Source organism: Sturnus vulgaris, chromosome 3 (genome assembly GCF_052056855.1).
Source record: "Sturnus vulgaris isolate bStuVul1 chromosome 3, bStuVul1.hap1, whole genome shotgun sequence".
NCBI classification, from domain to species: Eukaryota; Metazoa; Chordata; class Aves; order Passeriformes; family Sturnidae; genus Sturnus; species Sturnus vulgaris.
Genome location: NC_142245.1, coordinates 70,784,613 through 70,805,851, shown reverse-complemented (window position 1 = coordinate 70,805,851; position 21,239 = coordinate 70,784,613). Strand labels below are relative to the sequence as shown.

At 44.3% G+C, this 21,239-nt stretch overlaps 1 protein-coding gene across 1 annotated transcript in view; it reads left to right on the top strand.

The window, feature by feature from the left end:
* The window catches only part of FOXO3 (forkhead box O3), an 88,385-nt gene that overhangs the window by 57,588 nt on the left and 9,558 nt on the right, over window positions 1-21,239 (top strand). The window contains exon 2 of the mRNA XM_088161934.1: window positions 13,954-15,385. Coding sequence (XP_088018060.1) covers window positions 13,954-15,351 — 1,398 coding nt within the window. The 3' untranslated portion in view covers window positions 15,352-15,385. The remainder of the gene's footprint in view (window positions 1-13,953; window positions 15,386-21,239) is intronic.

Genomic DNA, 21,239 nt, shown 5'->3' with positions numbered 1-21,239 from the left:
GGACTTTTGGCACTCTGCCAATTCCTTGTCTTCCTCCTCGCAGATTCTGCCTAACAGTTGCCCTTTTTTTCTACTTCTAAATACCCTGAATCACAGAGCTTGCTCGTTTTCTTCATTCAGGTCTAAGGCCTTAAGAACTGTGTTGGAGTAACGAAAGGACAGCATGTACTAAATGTTGGAGCCAAGGGAGAAGGGGTGTGGGCAGAGGGAAGAGATTACCCTGCTTCCAGGCTTTGGTCCTAATCCTGCAAACTTTTTCTCATGTGAAGAGTCCTACAGAGGTCAGCCAGACATTTTGCATGAGCAGCGACTTATTTGCTATTTGGCATCATGCTTGAATTTTGCTTGAAGTAGTCATAAAAACACGGTCAGAGTTTGTGATAAGGCGTGGATGGGGGTGCTTTAAGCCAACTCAGCAGGGAGTCTGCTGAAGACATGCATGGGATTAATTAAATAGAAATTTTGTATGTTTGGCAAGCATGGCTGGGTTTGGCTGAGCTCTAGGACTCAGAGAAAGTGTCTCCCTAAAAAGAATATATAAATGCAGTGCCGCCAGTGTCCAATGTGCACTCCCTGGCATTGCCCTCAAGGAGGAAGGTTAGGCCAAGTGCACATGATCTTGCCGGGAATTATCTGCCCAGGTGGCCCAGTTCCCTGCATGCCAGTATCTTGTGCACTCCCGTGTTTGGCTGTCAGATCAGGAGGCTGCATTCTGAACTACCCCCTGATCGTGTTGCATTTGTGATTACTTTGTTGGCTCTTGCAGTGGGAACCATTTGTTGGGGCCTGAAGGTGCAAAAGCAGCTCCCCTGGTACAGCCTTGAGCCAGGGCTATTGCTGACAAACATGACCTTGGGTAAACAAGCAAAAATTTCATCCTGTTGTGCTCTAAAACCTTATGACTGTATATAGGGTCTCCTAATACAGAAGGCCTTGTCAGGTAGCTGCTGTTGATTTCCTGGAGAATCTGCTTCAGTCCTTACTTTTCTGCTGAACAGGTATTTTCTAGAGTATGCATATATTTCTTAGATACTTCACTAAAATGCAACTTGTAACATAGAGTCCAAAGTGTCCAACACTTCTGCAGTGATGGAAAAAAGATTCTCCTCTGTACACAGGGCTTTAAGGTTTCTTGCCATCCTGACTTTAATTGCTTTTGACACACTCATTTAAGGGCGGTGGGGTGGGGAGGGGACACAACTCTTCAGTGTGAGTTAACAAGAGAAACCCAAGTGCTGCCTGCTCCAGCTTGTGCAGGCAGAGTGCCACGGGGGCAGCAGCTGACAAAGATGGCAGCTGCTGCAGATGCAGGAAAAGACAAGTGCCCAGCTGCTCCCTCCTGCCGCCTTCCTCCTGTGTTGACAGCGTAGCTGTTTGTCCTGCTGAATCCGTGTGTGGCTATCACAACCCGTCGCCCCAAAGACCAGAGTATGGGGAAAGGCTGGGCTGCTCCCAGCCTCTTCCTCCTTATTTATGTGTCACAGAAGGAAAAAGCCTAGATGGAGATAGGCTGTTCAGGGTCATCCTGTTGTAGTTAGGATGATGGCAACAATTCACAGCTGAAGCATTTGGTTTGTTAACCTTATAAAAAGATGCCATTAAATACTGTATTTAGCTCCTCAGGGGAAGTAGCCTAGTTTCTTTTTCATTTTCCTTTTCTCATCCCTGTTTTAGCATTAGTGACTCAGCTGTCACTCTCCTGCGGAAGGGCTGCTGGTGTCATAGCTGTGATTAGATGGCACCAAAAACCCATTTCTGCTGAAAATAATTAATATGGTGCATTTTCACCTCAAAAAGAACCTGTTACAAAACTACTAGAAGGTTTTTCATTAACTTTTGCAAGCTTTGAAACTTGCCTGTGAGCAAAATTGGAAATTTCTGTATGTCTCCTCATGTTTATCCTTGTCAGCAAGGCAGAGTCTGGCAAAGGCTGGTGCACATCAACCCTACACATTGAGGGCATTCCTGTTCAAGCACACAGAGTAGTTCATGTGCATTTAGACATGCAAAAAAAAGCCTTTGCAGATGAGAATCTCACTTTGCAACAGGCACACAAGCAGATCCTCGTAAACAGAATTAGTTTCCACTAGCTCTGAAAAAAGTCAAATTGGAGATGAGTGTGGATTCTTCCATCTCATTTTTTTTTTTCATTCTTCCTTTTGTAACCTTAACCAGAAAGCAGCCTGGTTCTTTTTTTTTCTAGATATCCCATCACCTCTAAATTGCAATCATGTGGGGGAGGGGAGGGCAGAAAAAGAAGGAAATAAAAAGCACAAAGCTAGTAAGCCCATTTTATATTTTGCATGTCGTCTCATATTGCAAAAGTCTTTATCAGACATTTCATAATGTACGTACATCTCAGGGTTCTTGGTATGGGTCCTTTCCTTTGCCGAAGGAAGGAAGATATCCCCATAAGTATTTGCCATTACTCGTTCTTTTTGCCCTCACCTGTTCAACTGCAACTTGAAGGTGCTTGTTTCTTGTGTATTCTAGTTATGAAAATGATACCTGGCATACTTAGGAGGCCTTGCATTCTTGAGCTATGAATGCTGTAAACAGTGTCATAAGAAAAAGATGATGTACAAAGGCATCATCATTTTTGATATTGTCCTTTAAAGTTTGCCCTGTGTCTTGAATATGTAGGTGTTGAAGAAAAACTTACTTCAAGCAGTGTAGTTCCACTAATAAAACTCAAGTTTTCCACTAAAAACCAAATGTGGCCTGTGTCCACCCAACCCATGTGGGATCTGGGATAGTTTCTCTAAGAAGCTGAAAGTTATCTGAGAAAACATATCTGGAGGAATTGTAGGGCCATCTTGGAATCCATATGACTACTGCAACCCCAAAATGCATAAATTTTGATTCAGCAAGTCAAAACTTTGAATTTTCCAGTGTATAGTATTCTGTCTGTAAAGTTGCCTCAAGGCCTGTCCTGAAAGGCAGGGAAGGCAAGGCTGGTTTATGCTAGCAAATGAAAGCAAAACAGGTCTCTTGATTTTATTTTCCATAGCATCTTTATTGAGTTAGTGCATTTTTGTCTGCCTGTTGAGGCTGTAAACTTCCAGATGCAAGTGTCTTCTAGGGGTGCAGTCCTTCCCACACTTGGAGCTCTACCAGACTGCATCTTACAGGGTAGATGATTCTTGTCATAGCACCTGGTGATGGCTCTTGCTGTTGACACAGTCAAGGTGCTAAAACCCATTGCCTTGTGGCTCCACAGCTGCCTCTGAAAAAGGCATGCATGGAGCAATATAAGGACCCCATCATGGCCCAAGTGTTGGCCTCAGGAGGGATTACTCATATGTACAGGTTCAAATGCAGAACATTAAAAGGCTCCTCCACTCACCATTCTGCTATTCAGGCTCTGGTGTTAGGGTGGGGCTTTAACAAAGCATTGAGTGCTGAAGCATTTTGACACAGTCTAGCTTTAGGCACAACATTCAGCACTTGAGCTTATGATTGTATTGATGACAGTGGTCTTATTTTCTCAAATTAGGTAAACAGCTTAAAAAAAATAAATATTTTCATTCTTGTGCATTTAACTGGATTGTGAGGTTTCTGGGATGCTGCTGCTGTCAGTTACGTGTGAAACAGGAATGTCCTGCTTGCTGTAGCAAAGGGCTGATTCATTGGCATTGTAATAGGTGTCATATTCCCTTTTGTCAGCTCCTCGGGTATATTTTGCCCCGGCAGTAAACAGAAAATAAATTTTAAAAATCCAGTAGAACCAGTAACATGCAAGTCGTCTGAGTGAGGTGAGGTTCAATGAAAACTAAAACAGTTCATAAGTGGGGTTAGGTGAGGCTGGCCTGAATGCGGAGACAGAGTTTGGTTTGAGTGTGGAGGAGCTCTCTGAAGCTGCCATACCCTGGGAGGCACTGGGAGTCACCATCCCAAAACCTCCCTGCCAGAGGATGAGATCTACCCCCACCAGCAGAGAGGGTCAGGCACTCTCAGAGGAGAGCAGGAAGAGAGGCAGGCTGGTTGGCCTCTTTGGTGGAGGTGCCCATTTCTCCCCAGGACTCCCAAGGGTGGCTGGTGTCACTGGCTCCAGTAGACCTGTACCTGACCAGATTTTAAGTCTACAGGAAAACTTTTTCCACAGGGAGGGAAAAAAGAATCAAATGCTGTCAACTTGGAGATTACATCCAGGGCATCACAGCATGGAAACTAAAGCCACATGCCTTAGTGGTGAACTTCTGGGCAGACCTGATTTTGGGACTGAGTGCCCTGATGCAATATATCAGTGGAAGTCAGATCAAAGAATCGGCTGCGGACTTCTGGAGTAAACTCACCTTGCTACTGTTCTTGTAAAAATGGTATGGAGATGGATATTTTTGTCCACCCGTGTCATCTGGCACAGCATGAGCTGTGTTTGCATATACAGAAAGCAAGTCTGTATGACTCTTCAGATACACTCCTAAGTGCAGTGTTTAAAATATGTTCCCCAGTGCAGAGGGAAAATACAGGAATCTATGTAAGCAAGAGGCTAGGGAAGGACCCATGTGTTATTCTCAGGACAAAAGCAGAATGCACATCAGAATACATCAGAAGGAAAACTGATCGCTTTCTACTTTGAAAAGGCATTAATATTTTACAGCTGCCATTACGTTTTGAAGAGTGCTCAGGTATTTATTGGTAGCTATCCAGTCTGGAGTCGTGAAGGAGGAGATACCTGTTTTTCAAGTTGTTCTGTTCACTTATCCCTCGTCTCCTAATTCACACCCTGTCCACACCACTGCTGCAGTAACTCAGTGGATATCTGGAGTCACAGTTGTGTGTTCCCACACCAGCTGCACTTTGGGAGGCTCCCAAGGGTTTTTTGCTTGTAAAAGTCAGTGGGTCAGACCCACTGAGAGCCATGCTTAGGTGCATCCCCAGCTTCCCCCAGAGCTCAGGTCTGTGGAGCAAGACCGTTCCCTATGCCACTTCAGCTGCCAACTGAAGCACGTCATGTTTTAAAACTCTGTTGTTTTTTTTTTTTAAAAATCAGATAGTATCTTCTGGTTCAATAATAAAGTAATTATGTGCTTAAAATAGCACAGGAGAGTGGTCCTGTTTCAGATTAGTTGACAGAGCAGAAATGCTGGAGGCTGGTTTGGAGGTTGCTGGTGGGCTTTCTTGCAAGAAGGTCTCAGGTGCCTGTGCTGGCTTTTGAAGGGCTTGCTCAGGCCTGATCAAACTCAGTCAGATGACGGTGTATCAGATCTATTCCCCTCATCAGTCACATGTTTGTTGTAACTGTCACCAGATTCACAATTTAGTGTGTGCAGCTCAACACTTCCAATTAATCGAGGCTGGATGTTTAACAATCTATCATTTCGGAGCTAACACTTCGCAGAGCTGCATGCAGGGCAGCCTTGAGCTTGGGTTCCAGGAGCCCTGGAATGCTGTCTCCACACACACAGATTTTACTCTTCCCCTTCCAGTGCATGTTGGGAGTTATTACCGGTTTAGTTGCATTTCATAGGATTAGAAAGTGTTAAAAAAATCAACCCATGACTGAAAAAGACTTCAAAAAATAAAGATTTATAATAGGTGATTCAGCAGTGAGAGGCTTTTGTGATCTTCCATGGGAAGCTACTATTTTTAGTGAATTATTATAAGCAGTAGCATCACTCACATTTATTTATAAAGGCATGAAAGAACGCCCATACGTGTTTCTAAATAGTCAATGTATAGTAACAGCCATATGCTGAGAATGAGTAAAAATAGAATTGAGCACTCTGGCTTCCACAATACTGTGTGAGAGTTGTGCTGGGATCTTTGCATCTAAGAAATGAAAAACAAGGCTTTTTTTTTTTTTTTTCCTAGCTATTCTTTCTAGCAATACAAACCCAAAGCTTTCATGGTGAAAGTCTGCCTTGCAGTAAAATTGCATTGTTTTCATTGAGGTCTAACTGGGTGACCACTGAGGTTTGGGAGGACCCTTCCAGTAGCTTCAGCAACTGGTAGACTGGGGCTGTGCTGACAGGAGTAGCTGTTTTTGTGGAGTTACAGTGTTCAGGTTGATTAGCTGTGTGTGTGCCTGCCCTTCTCTGAGGACTCCGTGATGTGGAGGAGAAATGCAGCGATGCTGTGCTGAAGGAGCTCCACAAATAAAGCATGGTGTCATTTCCAAAGTTCCTACAGTGGAAACACTTGAAATGCTGGGGCTTGCAATTGAGAAGCCATAGGAGAAAAGAAAATTGTTATATGCTGGTGATACCACTCCTGAACAGAAATTACAGCTGGTTTGCTCTGGTTCTGCAAAGACCCAGCCTTGTGTGTCAGTTGCAGCCTTTTTGTATGTTACTCCTTGGATTTAAGTTCAATAAGGGGCAACATCTCCCATTTTCTTGCTGACTCTGTTCATGTCCCAGTCAAGCCTTGGGATGAGTCGCCTTGGGATTTCACCTTACAAGAGCAATGCCTCGCAGTAAATTCTTGCTCTTAATTGACTTAAATCCTTTTATTTAAAGCAGCTGTGTTTTTGAGTTTTGAGCAGCCACAATATGAAGCGAGTGGAAGGGACTGAAAAAGGTGCCTCTTTGGCAAGGTGCCCTAGCAACCTCTCAGTGAATGTGCCTGCCTCCTGATTCCCAAATCCTAGTCTAATGTCGAAAAGCATTGCCATAGCATGCTGAGGATAACACTTTTTTTTAGGGGACTTCCTGTCGCAAAGGGTGCTGAGGTACCTGGTTCCTGACACTGGGAGGGGTTGCTGGAGACCCTGACCTTCCTGTTCTGCAGCTGCATTAAAGTATCAGCATCTTCCTTGCACTCTGCTTCCCTTCTCCCAATAGCCAGTGTAAATGACAACCAGCGTGCTCTACTCACAGAAAAACAAATGTTATTTATTAGAGTCCTCATGTGGTCAGAGCATGTCTGACTGTAAAATAACTGGAGATTTTTCTGCTAACTGGAAGTGTGGTGCTCTGAGGCAATTTCCAGGCAGTGTATATTTTCAGCTAAGTTTTATTTACGTCACCGTAGCAATTTGCAGTATCACTGTTTGCAAAGAGCGAGGCAGTGGCTGTTTTAACTAGAATTAAATTTTTTTACTTTTCTTACTATTTTTTTTAGGAGAAACTTTCAAGTCATGACTCAATTCCCATCGGTCCATGCTTTGAGATGCTTTCCTTTTTGAAGAGGAAGGCATAAACGCCCTTGGTGGGCAGGTGGCTTACTGCCTGCCCTGGTGGCCAGCACAGCTGGGGAAGCATGGCATGCGTGTTGTGGAGAGTTTGTTTTCCCTGTACTAATCACTTTCTCCTGTTGTAATTTGGCACAGCCCGGTGCCCCGTGTGCAGGACAGAGGCTGATCCCTGTACTGCTCTCCTGTCCAAGCCAGCACATTTCAGGAGATAAACTTTTTCGGGACTTACTGTTCTCCCAAGGAGCTTAAATCCCTCAAGGCTCTGCTCTTCTGGGGTGGGGGACAATGGGCACAGGTGCAGGCAGAGCTAATCACAGTGGAGGCTTCTTCTGGTGTTCTTCCCCTACCACCAAGGTCAGAAAACTCCTTTGAAGAGAGGATGAGGAGGGGAAACCACAGAGCCACCTTTCAGATGGTGAGCTGACTTTCTTAAATCTGTGGGATACGTTTTCCCTCTTTTCCTGAAGCAGAGCTTGGGTAAGGCTGAGCCTTTGTCACCCCAGATATGCAGTAGTATGAGGATGGTGCCTTTGCCAGCTGGGTGTGAAGGGGTGTACCCTGCAGGACTCTGGTGTGCTCTGGCTGCCTGCTTGTGCTGAACATCTGGTGGGATTTTTAGGAGCTGCCTTGGGAACATGCAGATGATACCAAGCATCAGGCATCCAAACTACTTTGGGTGTCAGAAAAGATTTCTTTTTCTGTGTGTAATTTTCCTAAAGCTTTTTTTGTCCCAAGAGCTTCCATAATTTAGGGAAAATATAACAACTGGAAGCACATAATACTTGGTTTAATATGGAAAAAGAGGTATATCAACGGCTGGATAGATGATTACAGGAGAACTCTTTGTTTTAGTTCTTGCTTTTTCTGTGTCTGCAGAGCACCCTCACTACATTAAATTATATACATTTTTCTGATTTACAAAAACTCATGGGAAAGAAGAAGTTCTGAGATCTCTTTGGGATTTCCAAGTTCTTTGAGAAGAGTAGCACTGCAGCCTTATGGAGCTAGGCAACAAGGGATGGATGGTATGGAACCAATAAACTGGTATTTCCTAAAGACCAACTTCCCTAGGCTTGCAAATCTCTTTCACCAGGAATTGCTATGTACATGCACACAATTGGCAACTTTAGCCACTGCATCTGTTTTCTTGTTTAGTTGCAACTGAATCTCCTTGGGGACTTTAAAGCAAACAAAATGTAAAATATGTAAAATGTGATTGCACCACTCTGCTCTGCACTAGTGCAGCATCCCCTTTAGTCCTGTGTGCAGTTTTGGGCACCACAGTGTAGAAAGGACATTGAGCTATTAGAGAGTGTCCAAAGGAGGGCCACAAGGATGGTGAAGGGCCTTGAGAAGAAGCACTGAGGTCACTTAGTCTGTTAAGCCTGGAGAAAAAAGAGACTGAGGAGAGAACTCGTTGCAGTCTGCAACTTCCTCGTGAGAGGAGGAGAGGGTACTGATCTTTTCTTTGTGGTGAGCAGTGGCAGGACCTAAGAGAATGGCATGAAGCTGTGCCAGGGGAGGATTAGGTTGGATATCAGGAAAAGGTTTTTCCACACAGAGGGTGACGGGGCTCCCCAGGTGAGTGGTCACAGCATCACTTGTCTGAGTTCAAGTGTTTGGACAATGCTGTCAAGGCACATGGTGTGACTCTTGAGGTGTCCTGTGCAGGGCGGGGCCTTGGACTTGATAATTCTGATGTGTCCCTTCCAACTCGACATATTCTGTGATTCTGTGATTCTATGAAAACTGGTAGTTGAAGCAGGTCTTGAGTTTCCTCATGGAAAGGCACAGACACTGGTCTGGACAGGTGGAAAAATGTGTTGAATTATTAACAGACTCCAGTTTCATCAACCACTGAATGCAAAGAAAGTAGTGTTTTCTTAAAGAAAATAATTTTTTGGTGGAAGCTGTGTTTAGAGGTGTTCATCCCAAACAAGATTTGCATGACAACATTTTGAGCAAGATGACATAAGCTGAAAACTGAAATTCAAGTGAGCAAGCAGAGCTGTGTAGAAGGTGGACTGTCTCTGTTCAGCTGGAAGCTGATAACCTGGAGTTATTTTCATGGCTTCTTTTCAGTGGTGTTAGATCTGATGCCTTTCTCTACTACATAGCCACCAGACAACTTCTTATGGTGAATGAAAAACATTATGTATGTTAATACAGGATAAAATAAAGTGAGCATAAAAATAATTCTCCCAAGTGAGCATTAACAGCATTTATGGGTCTGCAGATAGTGTTTGTTTTTCTCCCACCAAGTCCTAATATCCCATTTGTTAAACTACTGCTTTTGATTTTTAGCTTTAACTTTACAGTTTAGGAGCCCATATCTAAAATAGCAAATTCGCTACTCACTACAAAACACTGAAAGAAAAACAGACCGGTGTGTAACTTGGACTCGTCAGCCAGCAGCTGCACCTCATCCTGCTAATCTTTAAGCCTTTTTTTTCTTAAAAAAAAAAAAAAAAAGAAAAAGAAAAAAAAAGGCAGGGACTTTTAAGAGTTAAGTTACACAACTCTCATTTTATTTTTAAAGCGAGTGGATTCCTTGTTGCGTTGTTGAGGATGATAAATTGATACCACATGTTCCTTCCAGACAAAAAAGACTCTGTACTGCAGTGGAAGCACTTGCAGCTGGTGTCTGAGTTAGTGGACAGGCTCCACAAGGTAAACATGGCTTGGAAGAGGCTGAAATGGGCACAGGGAGGGGGAATTTTCTCCATTTTAAAAGCTCAAGCATTTGCTGCTGTTGTCTGACTGGGTCTGAGTGTTGAAATAACACGCAATCCCAGCCTCCTTGGGAGACTCATTCAGTTGTTTGTATCAAATTAGGGATATGGCACTTTGGAAATGTTTGAGTGTCCTCTCTGTCAGCTTGCCTGTTTCCACTCTTATCAAAATATTGAGAGAGAGTTGTATAATTAGGACATGGTAGCTGATCTCGGGGGATTTTCTTGCGAGCAAAATGTAGCTGGATCCCTCCAGGAGTATTAACTGAATAAAACACAGTGCAGTGGATCAACATTTATTGAAGTTGAGAGCATGTCCCTTAGTTCGGGGAAAGTGATATAAGCCCTGGTGTTGCTGCCCTGGCTGTTCTGGGCACCCAGCTCACCCCTTCTCCTGGTGCCATCAGCCTAAGCCGAGGGAGAACAGCAACACTGCTTGCCTGTGGCACTGCACCACCCTCTGCTCACACCAGTTCTGCCTGGTCTCCCGTGTTCCTCTGCCCTGAGCCTTCCTTGTCTGCAGGGACAGTCCCTCTTCTTGCAGGACCACTTTCAAAGGGGACTTCAGCCCAGCTGGTCTGGCCTCAGGGCAGTACACGATGCTCTAGATGTTATCTGCCGGAACCTCAGTCTTCTGGCTTTCAGTAGAGTGCAGGACATTCTTCAAGTCCAGTATAAATAGTAACACTAATAAAGGGAGGAGCTCATCATATTTCTTTTTTGCTCTGCTCGAGTACAGTCCATATGCTGTACCCGTCGGTGGTATCTGAGCTGTCTGCCGTCTGGCTAGCATCTATCCCATCTACATATGGTCTCCAGGACAGATGATGGAAGTTCCTTTATGGATCTTTTAAAGTTTCTCATTGCGTTTTGGCATGGAAAAATGTTTCAAGTTTCCATCATCATGGCCTAATTCATCTCCTACATAAGTCAAAGACAAATCCCCATTAATTTCATCAGCAGTGGGTTCAAATGATAAACTGTATTTTTTTTGTTTCCCCACCTCCTTTGTGGTTTGTTGCATGGTCATATATTAGTAATGCACATGGTTGTGAGCAACAATTGTCCCTATATACTTTCCTATCTTTTAGGCAGATGGGAATATTTTTTGACAGCTCAGAAAACAGGTAGAAAATACAGTTATTTCCATCCAGATTGCCACCTGGTAGCACAGTGAACAGCCTTTACTGATGTGAGTTGTCAATCCTGGTGGCTTCTGTAGCAAAACTTACATGAGAAAGGATAATAGGATCCAGCCCTAATTTGATTTGGCAGGGGCTCCAACAGAAGGAGAAACCAAAAATCTCAGATGCTGTTGCTGAAGAGGTTAGTGGGGGAGGTTACGTGAAAGAAGTGGGTTTTAAGGCAGTGTTTGAACAGGGGGTGGAGATGGGGTACACAGAAATAAATTGGCCCATAATTATGCTTAAGAAAATCTTCCTGCAGAAGAAAAGCAAAGAAAAACAGAAGCAGGATTGTAAGTGACATAGTGTTTAATGTAAAAGAAAACAAACTGCTTGGATTTTTTATAACCACCAATTTTCAATGCAGAAAGATTATTACATTCTTTTATTATTTGTGTAAAACCGACACTGAGCAAAAAGATATAATAAGAAAATTACACATGTGCACATACATATCTACACATGCAGGAGTCCTCATCCTGAAAGGTGCCCCAGTCTCACAATTTTACCATTTAGAATTTTTCATGGTTTTAGGCCAAATACTTTCATACTGTGGATACCAGCAGCAGAAATAAGTGCTTTTATGAGAATACTATGGGCTGAAAACTGTTAGCTGCTGGCACTTCAGCTGAGTGTTTTTATATCTGAAGCTGTGCATGGCATGCTTCATATGCCACCTCAGGTGTTTCTTCTCTCTAAGATTTATTTTTCATTAGCAAGAGTCATGATGCCAAGTGTTCTTACACCCAACATTTTTAGGTGGGGAGCAGCATGGTTCGTATGGCTTTTGAAACCTGGTGTGGACTTTGCATGGAGAAATCCCCATGCAGATATTCTCACAAGTGGTTGTTCATGGAAGTTACAGGGAGTGAAGGGTGAGAGTTACTTGCCGAGATGCAGTACAAGCTGGAATATCAAGAAAGGTTATTTAAAAAAACCAAAACAGTTCTCCAGCCAGTTTTACAGGGAGAAACTTGAGTAAGTAAGGAGTGGAGCCTAGTTATTAGAAGTTAGACTGTTGCCAGACTCAAAATATGGTTAAAATGTCATCAGTTAAACAATAAAAAGCTTTTTCCCTCCTTAGACTGAAGAACTATTATGGTGCAACTCAGTCCACTATATTTTGATGGCATGATAGTCCCTCAGAAATGGACATGTTTATAGCTGAGGCACTGCCTCAAACTTCTCTTGAACATGTCAGCAAAGTCTGATCAGCTGCTTTGTGTAAATTGTTTAAAACATAACAGTTGCTGTTTTGAAGCGTGGTCCATATGATTTCTCTTTTCATTAAGTGATAATCACAACCACGTCTGCTGTCTGCGTGCGAGAACTTCAGGCATGTTTTCCATTTCACAATCTGACAAAAACCACAATGCTCAACAGTGGGGAAAGAAAGCCATTTTATACTGAAAATAATTTTTTTTTAAAAAAGCTGGGCTGTACTTCTTTATATGTATCTCCAGTTTATTTATGTCAAGCATCCATTTTTCCTAAGGATGCAAATGTTGAGGTGCGGGTAGATGATTTGTAGATTGATTCATTCTTTGCCCAATTAAATCTGGAGTTTCTTCAGTGTTTTGTAAACAAAGGACGCTTGTTCTGAATGGTTTGATTGTTTTACAGTCTTGCTGACTATGTGTTTTTAAAAGATGTTGATAGCACAAATGTGATTTTATCCTTTTCATAGATACACCCAGTAATTGCCAAAATTTAAGAAAAGAACTCTGCACTCTTTAAGCTTAGAGGAATACTACAAGGGGTTTTTCAAAGGAATATGGGATAGTTCCAAAAATCTTTTGACTTCCACATGGGAAAAAAATGTTGGTTTACCGAACCTGGAAGCATTCACACTAACAAATACTATTTGCTTTTCCTTTCTTTGATCCATATTTTAAGCACAAGATCAGCAGGATGAGCAGAGTGGGATTTTCATGTCAGTTATTTTGGTTTAAATCTGGTGCCATTCCTCTGGGAGTACCGTGGGCTGGTTTTCTCAGACTCTTTCCGATTCTGAGGGGGGATTATCATGGGTTTTGGCCAACGTGGTGTTTGGGCAGGTCAGTGCTGGTGACTAGTGCAAGCAGGTAAGATGCAAGAGCAGGCTGTGTGCAGGCTCCCCTGAGTATTTCACAGCATCCTGTACAGCACGGAGTATCCGGCTGAGTACAGCAGCTTTATACAACTCTGTATCCAGCAGCTTACGGGGACAGGGGTATCGTTGCATACTGTGTCACATCATGTTTTGAAGGCTGTGAGGATACTATAGCAAGGGGACAGCTGGCCAGCTACTGCCGTATGGGCATAATTCTGGTGCCTCTAATCAAGAGAGAAAGTACAGCTTAGTCATGCACAGAGTGCCTGTGGGAGAGGAGCAACAGCACTTGCAGTTTTCTCAGGAATTATTATAACAAATATACAGCACACATGCCCATGAAGAATTAAAAAGACATTTGCAGAGGCTGCAATGAGTGTGACTACCCCTCCAGCCAGATTTTTGCTGTGCCTTTGCAGTTTTTATTTCAAGGAACTGATGGCAAGATTACTGATAGTAATAGTTTGTCCTGAGTCAAAAGTAAGGGAGAAACATCTAGCTCCCTTCTAGCAGGAATGTCACACTCCTTTCCTTAAGATGAAGCTTTTAGGGATACAGACATGGGCACAAGGAATGCACAGCCAGTGTAAGCCTGGGGCTTGTTTTACAGCAGGATACTGCCATGCCACAGTCACACTCCAGCCCTCTCATATCCAGCACCAGAGAAATTCATGGAGATGTCCATGAGGGTCCAGTGATTTTTTTCATGTTGCTGTTATCATGGGATGTTGGTTTAATGATTGAGATTTGAGTTGTAAAAGAAGTGGGGTGCCAATCTTGATGCTTTATTTTGTTGCTTTCCTGCAGAATTCCATCCGGCACAACTTGTCACTCCACAGCCGATTCGTCAGGGTGCAGAATGAAGGCACCGGGAAAAGCTCTTGGTGGATGATCAATCCAGATGGTGGAAAAGGCGGCAAGGCGCCCCGGAGACGCGCTGTGTCAATGGACAACAGCAACAAGTACACCAAGAGCAGGGGGCGGGCAGCAAAGAAAAAGGCAGCCCTGCAGACAGCCCAGGAGACGAGTGAGGACAGCCCTTCCCAGCTCTCCAAGTGGCCAGGGAGTCCCACCTCCCGCAGCAGTGACGAGCTGGATGCATGGACAGATTTTCGCTCCCGTACAAATTCAAATGCCAGTACAATCAGTGGCCGCTTGTCACCAATTTTGGCAAGCACAGAGCTCGATGATGTTCAAGATGACGATGCTCCACTCTCTCCCATGCTGTACAGTAGTCCATCGAGCTTGTCCCCATCGGTAAACAAACCATGTACTGTGGAGTTGCCTAGGTTGACTGATATGGCTGGGACAATGAACTTGAATGATGGACTGACTGATAACCTCATGGATGATCTCTTGGACAATATAACACTCCCTCCCTCCCAGCAGTCACCCACAGGAGGGATGATGCAGAGAAGCTCCAGTTTTCCTTATGGTTCCAAAGGTTCAGGGCTGGGCTCCCCATCAAGCAGTTTCAACAACGCTGTGTTTGGGCCGTCGTCCCTGAATTCCCTCCGCCAGTCACCCATGCAGACAATTCAGGAGAACAAGCAGGCCACCTTCTCTTCCATTTCTCATTACAACAACCAGACGCTGCAGGATCTCCTCACCTCTGACGCACTTAGTCACAGCGATGTCATGATGACACAGTCTGACCCACTCATGTCACAAGCCAGCACAGCTGTGTCCGCCCAGAATTCCCGCAGGAATATAATGCTCCGCAACGACCCCATGATGTCGTTTGCTGCTCAGTCCAGCCAGGGCGGTCTGGTCAATCAGAACCTGTCCCATCACCAGCACCAGTCCCACAACTCCTCTCTCAGTGGCAGCCGTGCCTTGTCCAGTTCCATCAGTAACATAGGCTTGAGTGACTCCAACAGCTTGGGATCCACCAAACATCAGCAGTCACCTGTCAATCAGTCTATGCAAACACTTTCTGACCCGCTGTCAGGCTCCTCTTTGTACTCTAGCGTGAACCTCCCTGTCATGGGACATGAGAAATTCCCGAGTGACTTGGACCTGGACATTTTCAACGGGAGCCTGGAGTGTGACATGGAGTCCATTATCCGCAGTGAACTCATGGATGCCGATGGGCTGGATTTTAACTTTGATTCCCTCATCTCAGCTCAGAACGTTGTCAGTCTGAATGTGGGGAACTTCACTGGTGCTAAACAGGCTTCATCACAGAGTTGGGTACCAGGCTGAAGGATCTTTGAGAACAGGGAAAACGGGCAAACAGGTCAGTGCCCCATAGATGTGGTAAAATAATTGGTTCCTTAGTTTTATTGGAGTTTGCACCAAACCCTTAATAGTTAGTGCACACTAATAATAGTAATTTGGCTTGTGATGGCTTGCTGTGTGTTGGTATGCAACAGGTTCAACCAAGAAACGTGGAGGTGTGGAGGGAAACGAGGCTAAGCTATAAAAGCTGCTCAGCTGCAACACTGTCAGCACGCATCTGGTGCTCAGCGCCCTTCTTAATTTAGGCATGAGAAATGTTAATGACAAATCAGGCAGACCAAGGTGGAATATTTGTGGTTTTTAGGAATCGCAGAGCTCTAACTTGCCTTCTTTGAAGTCGCAACAGATGGATTCTTTCTTGCAGCCGATGCCACATGTAGCCAAGCTGTGTTACACAGGGATGAGGCGAGGGGCTCTGCTGTCAGTGGACCAGTGTTGCTGCAGGGGAGAAGGAAGAGTGAGTGTCTTTGCAAGATCAGAGCACTTGCTGGGAATCAGGTGTGTGGGACAGATCTAGACAGAGCCAGAGCCGTGCTGCTGCTGTGGCATAGCAACACTAGCAAAATTGTTTGGGTTTGCTTTTTCCTAAAATTATATTTCTTGGCCAAAAAAAGGTACCAAATGGAGGAATTATATATTGGTGGGATCCTGGTCTCAGGAATGTCCTGGCCTACTTCATGTTTTAAGTATGCAAAAACTGTTGTCCTTTTCCCCCCGCCCCTGAATGGACTCCTCCAAGAGAATATCTGTAGATTTGGGTTCTGACATAGGTGTTTTTTAAATATTAGCTTCTTCAGATTAATTTTTTTCAAGATTGGTATGTTTTTTTCCATCACTCATTTTCCACAGCTGGGGACTTGTAATCATAGTTTCTGTCATCCTTTTGTGATTCTGCAGGATCCTGCCCATACCTCTGCCTGCTCACGCATACATATTCCCTGACTCATAGGGCAGGTGCCACACAAAGTGCCCTTTCTCCTTTGTTTATTTGTTAGTATAAGGGAGTAAATTTCAAGATGTAGTAGGATAAAAGGTTAGCTATAAATTATTGAAAGTGTTCTATTAACTTCAGAATAGTATGTAGAGCATCTCAGTGGTGAGGTTAAATGAGGCATTCATTCAGTTTACAGCTTGCCTCCAGTTTTCTTATTTTCCAGGTGAAGGATGGAAAGAAGGAGTCAGTGTCCTTTGACTTTACAGTGCATAATTTTCTCCTTTCATCTTTAATTGCGTTTTCATTCACTGTTTCACAGTTAGATGTTCAAGGGGAAGCTTTGTGGTAGGTGAGCAGCAGTGGTGAACCTCGAGAATGTTTTCCTGTTTCCTGTGTGTACGGAGCACCTCAGGAGACGTGCTGAGATCTGCTCTCTGTGAGGGAGAACAAGGTTGCCCAGGCATCCTCCTTTCAATCGATCTGCAAAGCTGCCGTGCTCTGATGGAGTGGTTGATGTGCCCAGTCCTTTCTCTGTCAGTTGGAAGGATTTCCTCTGGTTTTTGCACATCTCACTCTTAGTGAGAGCATTGCAGTGCACAGCCAGGAGACAGGCTGTGGAGAAGAGCTGTAGAGGATACTGCATCCCACGGACCCTGAGCAAGGCAGCAACTTGGCAATGTCAGGGCCACAAATGAATTTTGGGGTTTCTTCAGTTCCAGTAATGGAGAATTTGGGAAAAGAAAGGAGGGAAAAAAAGATAATTGATTCAAGGCTGAGGAAGCAAAAGTTTGCAGCAGGTCATGCTGACCAGTTCTCTCTTCTTCAGGTGCATGAGCTTCTTGGATTTAAAAATCCTTTTTGCACGATGTAAAAAAAAGGCTGTAGGAACTTTACTGCTGTACAACATCCAGCAGCACAATCTTTCAAATGAGGCCTGAAAAATAGATGTTATTGACAGTTTTGCTTGATGCAGGAAAGCAGGGAAGCTTCCTGCTTCCACAGCTTTGCGTGCTGTGTGTAGGTAGCAGCTGCCACAGGGGGACTTACGTGGGCAGCGTGGAGGAGACACAGCACCCCACCTCCTCATTGATGCTCCCTGCTGCCTCTTCACCCCAGCCTCTGGCATCCAGGGAAAGCATAGCTGCCGTGATCTTTTTCAGGCTGCTCTCTCCGAATAAAGGAAGTGACACATCTGTGTGAGCAGAGTCTCATTGCAGAGGACAGATTTATTAATGAGACAGCTCTCCTCAGTGGATTACTGTCCAGTCATCTGTGGAAGCCTCTCTTGCTCTCCCTGACAAGTGGACCGGCTGCTGCGGGGTGCCTGCAGTATCAGGTGCAAGCACAGATGATTTCTGCTGAGCTGGTTCATCATGAGCCCTTCCTCATCTGTTAAGCACCACTGTTTAAGAGTTTGCCTCCCCATGAGCATCTCATATTTTGATTGGGGCTTCTCGCATGACATCAGATGCAATCATTCTGAATTGCTTTTCTTGGTTACTTCTCCACTGCAGCAATAAGGATCCCCTGAATTAAAATCTTCTCTCAGCAATGTTCATGACCCCAGTAATGAATCTTTACAAGCCCAAAGACCAGGGAACGCTTTCGGCAGAACAGCCTGGCAATTGCTTATTCTAAATCCATTTCACAAGGGTAGCCAGGTGTGTTTTGCAGGCAGGGAAAAGCAGTTACAATGGATTATTGGCATACCTAGGAATAGTGAGTGCTGTGTTTTCTATTAAAAATAAGAGAAACATTGGAGTCAGTTTTCAGGAAGAAAAGAAAGAAGGCAAATACACATACTTAGGTATAGAGGGAGGTTTACTTTGGAAGAAAATCAACTACAATTTCTTCATAGGGAAATTAAAAAACTCTGCAGGAGATGCCACTGTTACAGGTTTAGTGGCTGTGCACGTTTGCTGCACACAAGCCTGTGCATGGTCCCTGCAAAGAACCCTGCCCAATCTCAGCCCACCAACCAACCTGTGCCTGTGAGGCTGCCCATGCCCAGCCTTTCAGAGGGCCCTCATTGAGGCATATAAATGAATTTGGGTTTGGCTTGGTTTGGTTTTTTTGTCTCTCAGAAGAAGGAATGGAGAAAATATTTTTTTTTCTTGCTATATTCACTCAGCCATATTTTTTCCTCTTATACTGCCTGGGGCCTCTATTCCTCCATCTCTACCTGCTTTCCAAAAGCATTGGATAATGCCCTCCACCCACTCAGACAATCATCACCTTGGTATTTCAGTGCGTTTAGCAATAAATAGACATCACTATTCCCTCATCTGTCTCTAGAATACCTTTTTTTTGGAAATTAATGGGTCCTTCTCTTAGTCTGGGATTCCCACAGCTCTGCACTTTGCTCCGGGGTCTGTCTCACCTGGCAAGTCCAAAGGGTTTTGGCTTTTGCTGAAGAGGAATCCCAAAACAGCATCAGGGAAGGCTATTCAGGGCATGTGCTGCTGCCTGGAAGGTCAGGAGGTGGTGAGCAGTTGCTGCATGGGCAAACATTTTCTCCAGCACCAAAATTCATCCAAGAAGTTGCTTTTACCTGGATTGTTTCGGTGATCCAGTTTACAGTGGCATCATGCAGGCAGCAATGCTGGCAGGGTTGGGCATGGGGTGGAGAAAGGCTTAGCATGAGCAGGGCAGGAACTTCTTGAGTTGGTGTCATAGTCTGAAAAACTCATCTAAGCTGTATCTTCTGAAAGAGATTTCAATGTGTCATTTATCAGAGTCACGCTGGGCTCTGTAACAGAGCTGTGCTGGACTCACATTGACTTACTTGAAAATTGCATGTAAAATACTTGACAGATCAGTTAAAGTCACTCATTTCCCACTCGTATCATCTAGGTCCCACATTTCCTTATTGCAGAATACACAAGCTGCAAATAGCAACGTCATATAATGTTCACACTCGATGATTGACATCTCTGGTTATGAAAATCTTAGGAAACCTAACAAAAGGTCTGTTAGTCTTTCATTAGTCCATATCAGCTTGTACTACCTGCCAGTTTGTTAATTGGTGTTCAGCCTTTTTCTGTGTACAATTCATACCTAAGACAAATAGGTCTGAGGGTGACTTCATGTTTACAGCACCATCTTAAAAGGGAAAACAGGTAGTCAGAGATCTCCATTTGGATGGAGTTTTGAATCAAAGAGTTCTGTACAATTTGCCACAAAGAAGATGATTTTTATTTTCTGCCAGAAAACGTCTGCCCATGAAAGCTGTGTTACTGGACCTCTTACCTGATGACCTGTGACTGCCTCAGGACCATAGCTGCACTTGCTTCTCTCTTATTTTCAAAAATGAGGTCTTAGGGATAGGGCTGCCAGGTTTCTTACACAGAGCTAAGGTGGGGCTGTCTGCCTGTAAAAATCTAAAGGAAATTCAAGAGCAGCACATTCTTCTGCTCCATTTCTAGTAGGCTAGTGGTTAAGGTGGTGGCACTTGTAACATTTAAATGTTGTTTCTGCCACCCCAAGTTTTGAAAGGTGGTTTTGTGACTAAGTTGAACTCCATGCATGCCAAGTTTAATCTTTGAACAAAAATATCTATGTAAAAAATGTATTTTGTGGGGAACAGGGATCCCTTCAATTCCAAGGAGGCCCTGCCCTGACCACGCTCTTCGGTGGTTGGGGACCACATCAGTGTCACAGGAAAAAACTCTCTGCTCATGGCTGCTGGGGAGGAGGAGAGGGGAAATCTGGGCAAACCCCATTGGAACTGCCCCCCATGAGATCCCACTGAAGCTCATCAAAGCCCCTTTCATACAGGGGCCAGCCAGTCCTGGACTTGCAGGGATACTGTGACTTTTGCTGTGTGAAGACAGCAGGAACTGACACACAAACGCAATGAATTGCTCAGTCCTTTTTGGAGTAGGGCTTTTTTGTTCTGGTATGTTTTTAATCTGGGTTTATTGTTTTGGGTTTTATTAACCTAGGGAAAAGATCTGTAAAAACCAAGATTGTCTCCACAGGATTGTGTTGTGTTGTGAGTGTAAAGCAGCTGAAGCCAGGACAGTGGCCTTATCCTGTGGTTTGGGTGTTCTTCTGTTGGTTTTTTATATAGATGTATTTTTTAGAACCTCATGCTTTGTCATGTGATTCCGCAGCAATAATTAGGCAGAAACTTGCTGTCCCTGCAGATGCTAAGATTACAGGATGACATACTCTCACCAGATGACAGCACAAACTGATATTTTTAGAACAGCCCTCATCAACTGGTCTCCCCAGTGCTTTCCTCCTTGGATCAGCAGTGCACAGGTTTTGTTATAGAATGAGTCTTTGCAAATCGTCTGTCTCATGTGAATGAGCCATAATGATTGTTTAGAGCTGCAGATCAGTGTTGGTCCCTCGATATGTGGCTTGCCTGATAACTGGGCTGGTTACAGGTGGCATTTCTTTGTTCATTCCTTCCTTTGAGCCAGACTTTTAAATAGCTCTCATGAAAGCATATTTTCTTGAAGAAGTGCGTAATAAGAGCTCCATTTTAGAAACATTGCGTCATGCAGCTGAGGAAAGGTCAGGATCTTTTTTTCATAGCAATTGGGCACTCAGCCCAGGTGATGAACTGACAGCTGGAGAGGTTTAAGTCTTGTGTTGATGACAGCCAAAAAGCACAGGTACAGTGTGGGCAGTGGGAGTGCACGTTTGAATAGCACCGTGTGCCAATAGCCAGCCTTTCTGTCCTGGTCTGGGGGAGGGGGATGAAGGAAGAAGCCACCCTGGGTTCCTGGTGCTGTTAGTGAAGGATCTCCAGCAGGATGCTCCCATCAGCACTGTCCCCGATCAAGTCCCCAGTGGTGTGTGGGGACACTGATCCCGTTAAATCAGGTACCTGTGGCTGGGTGGTGGGAATGCCCCACTCTGGTCCCGTCTGCCAGAGCTGTTTAATCAGCTTTTCCACTTAGATTGC